Source organism: Monoraphidium neglectum, assembly GCF_000611645.1.
Source record: "Monoraphidium neglectum strain SAG 48.87 unplaced genomic scaffold scaffold04885, whole genome shotgun sequence".
Lineage (NCBI taxonomy): Eukaryota > Viridiplantae > Chlorophyta > Chlorophyceae > Sphaeropleales > Selenastraceae > Monoraphidium > Monoraphidium neglectum.
The window spans coordinates 1,135-3,829 of record NW_014008745.1 but is presented as its reverse complement, the minus strand read 5'-3'; the positions used below and the strand labels follow the sequence as shown (position 1 = coordinate 3,829).

General features: G+C 63.8%; 1 protein-coding gene across 1 annotated transcript; it reads left to right on the top strand.

The window, feature by feature from the left end:
- Positions 1 to 115: 115 nt before the first annotated feature.
- MNEG_14932 (ATP-dependent RNA helicase DHX8/PRP22) lies at positions 116 to 2,200 on the top strand (the record flags this gene model as incomplete). Its single annotated transcript, XM_014036597.1, has 6 exons — positions 116 to 165; positions 567 to 663; positions 977 to 1,029; positions 1,317 to 1,475; positions 1,735 to 1,828; positions 2,048 to 2,200. The coding sequence occupies 6 exons, from the start codon at positions 116 to 118 to the stop codon at positions 2,198 to 2,200; spliced, it is 606 nt and encodes a 201-aa protein (XP_013892051.1).
- Between the last annotated feature and the right edge of the window lie 495 nt (positions 2,201 to 2,695).

The window sequence follows — 2,695 nt, the reverse complement described above, 5'->3', positions numbered from 1 at the left end:
GCCCCCGCCCAGCTCTCCCCCCTTGTGGCCACGAACGCGGTGCACCCCCGCCCCCGCACCCCCCCTTTGGCAGGTGCTGCTAGCGTCGGGCCGCCTGGGCTGCGCCATAGAAGCGATGCAGGTGGTGGGCATGGTCTCCACTGACAGCATATTCTACAACCCGCGGTGAGGGCGCCCGGGGGCGTGTTGCCGGAAGTTGGGCAGGCACGGGGGCTGGGTGTGCCCGGGGGCGCCCGCCAGAACGCGAGCTGCAGCGTTTGCACACAAACGGCATGAATCCATCCCAAGCGCCCCCAAGAGCAGGTGCAACCAGGAAAGGTGCTCCCCCATCAATTGGGCAACTGCAAGCGTCGTGGCTCGCTCCCCTGGCCGGCCGGCCTCGCCCGTGCCACTCGACCCCTCAACCGACCCCCACCACCACCCATGCATTACTCATGACGCGAGCGGGCCACCCCCAAGCCCAGGATCTCAGCGCCCTAAAACCTCAAGATATTCCCCCCCCCCCGCCACCTGCTGCCAGTGCTACCTCACGACCACCTCGCCCCGCCCACCCCGCCGCCGCGCAGCAACAAGCGCGAGGAGGTGGCCGCGGTTCGCGCCAAGTTTGTGTCACAGGAGGGGGACCACCTCACCCTGCTGGCGGTGCTCAGGGCGTACTTGCAGGTGGTGGTGCTCGATGCAGGCTCTTTGTGTGTGTGTGTGATGGTGTGTGTTGTGTGTTTGTGTGCGTGTGTGTAAGAGTCTCTCTGTGTGTGTTGAATGCTGTCTGTGTGTGTGTCGGTGTGTGTGTGTGTGTTGTGTGCACCTGAGCGATTCGCAAAGCTGCCGAGCTTGACGAGACGCCTGGCAATGCCAGCCGTGCTGCAGGCTCTCCTCAGCACGCACCCTGGTGAGCACGCCTGCTTGATACTTGAGGGATACTCGAGAGCCGCACAGCCACCGCCCCACCGCCCATGGGGCTGCTCCGCAATCCCAGGTGCCGCGGAAGCAGCAGGCAAACTGGGCGTCAGACAATTTCGTCAACCTCAGGTGCGGACGCGTGCGGCAGTCGCTCCCTCAATGTAACTATCTGCACCCTACCCAACCTCTACTTTCCTCCTCAGCCCCAACCCCGCTGCCTTTTTAGACCCTCTGCTGGGGCTCCTCTCGACCCCCTTTCAACCCCGCTGTTCCTCATCTCTTTGACCCTCAAACCCCCCACTGCTGACGTCACGCTGACGTCGCCCCACCAGCCGATCCCGCAGCCCCCGTGGCGACCCTCCTCACGGCACGCCCCTCGTCTGTGTCACTGAGACATCACTATGACATCATCGCAGGTCCGTCCGCAAGGCCCTGGACATATACCACCAGCTGGAGGGCCACCTGGCGGCGCTCGACGTGCCCATCAAGTCGTGCGGCGCAGACCCCGCGCCGCTGCAGCGGGCGCTCGTTTCCGGCCTGTTCCCGCACGCTGCGCGGCGGCAGCCCGACGGCGGGTGGGTGCGCCGATTGATTTCCAGCCAGCTGGGCACGCGCACAACAGCACACGCCTCTGTGAATTTCATCATGGCCGCTCTGCCGAGCCCGTGTCTGGCGGTCGCGCGTGCCGGAAAGGCGCGGCGGGGCGATATCTTTAGTCTGCTTTGAGCAACAACCAGGAGGCCCTGCGTCCGCCTTGCAGCCCTGCCTTGCATTCGCCCTTGCAGCGTTCGCACTGAAAGCCCCGGCACCACTCTTGCCCCACCTTCCCCGCAGCTACCGCGTGATCGCCACGGGCCAGCTGGTCCACCTCCACCCCTCCAGCGTGCTGTGCGGCAAGCGGCCAGAGTGCGTCGTCTTCAACGAGCTGGTGGGTTGAGACATCCAAAACCAGGTCGCATGTTTGCATCCGAATTCGACACAACACAGCCGGTCGTGCTGTCAAAGGTCTGTGCCTGTGACAGACGCTGCCTGGAATCAGGCTTGCACTTGAAAATGTGCTGATGTGTACGTGCATAACGCAGTCTTGCTTGTCCTGATTTGTTTGTCATCCAAAGCGTGCCTGTGGACGGCACATCATGCATCGTAGGTGCGGACCACCAAGCAGTACGCGCGCGAGGCGTGCCGGATCGAGCCCGCATGGCTGCCCGAGCTGGCGCCCGCCTTCTTCGCGGCCAAGGCCGGCGCCGCGGCGGGTGCCGTGGAGCAGCGCGCGGGCCCCGGCGGGGGCGGGGCGGGGTAACTCATGCGCAGCGGCGGACACAGCGAGAGCAGCGGAACGCGGGGCGGCAGTCCAGGTGCATGGGTTCTAGCAACACTACTGCTGGCAGTTCAGCCAAAAGGCGCCTATCGTATGCTTTGCTAACCTGGGACATTGAGCAGTTGGCACCCCCGTGGGCAAATCCCGCTCGGGAAAGCCGCTCGTGGGCACGTGCACCCCGTCTCCTGGTCACCTGTCACCTCATTGACGAAGGACATAGCAACATTGTCTGGACACAATTAAATCAATCGAAACATCGAACATCAGCTGTTTGGGCTGATCTGGCCCGGCACATGGCAGTCTGAGAGCAGTGGTCGGCACCCAGGGCCTCCGACACGATGGTAGGCGCTTATCGTGAAGAATCAGGCAGCGATGAGGAGCCCCTGCTGGTCGACGAGGCCCCACCTCGCAAGAAGCGCAGCACTCTGTTCGCCGTCTGCCCGTTCATCCTTGGGTGAGCCTAGGATTATGTTTTAT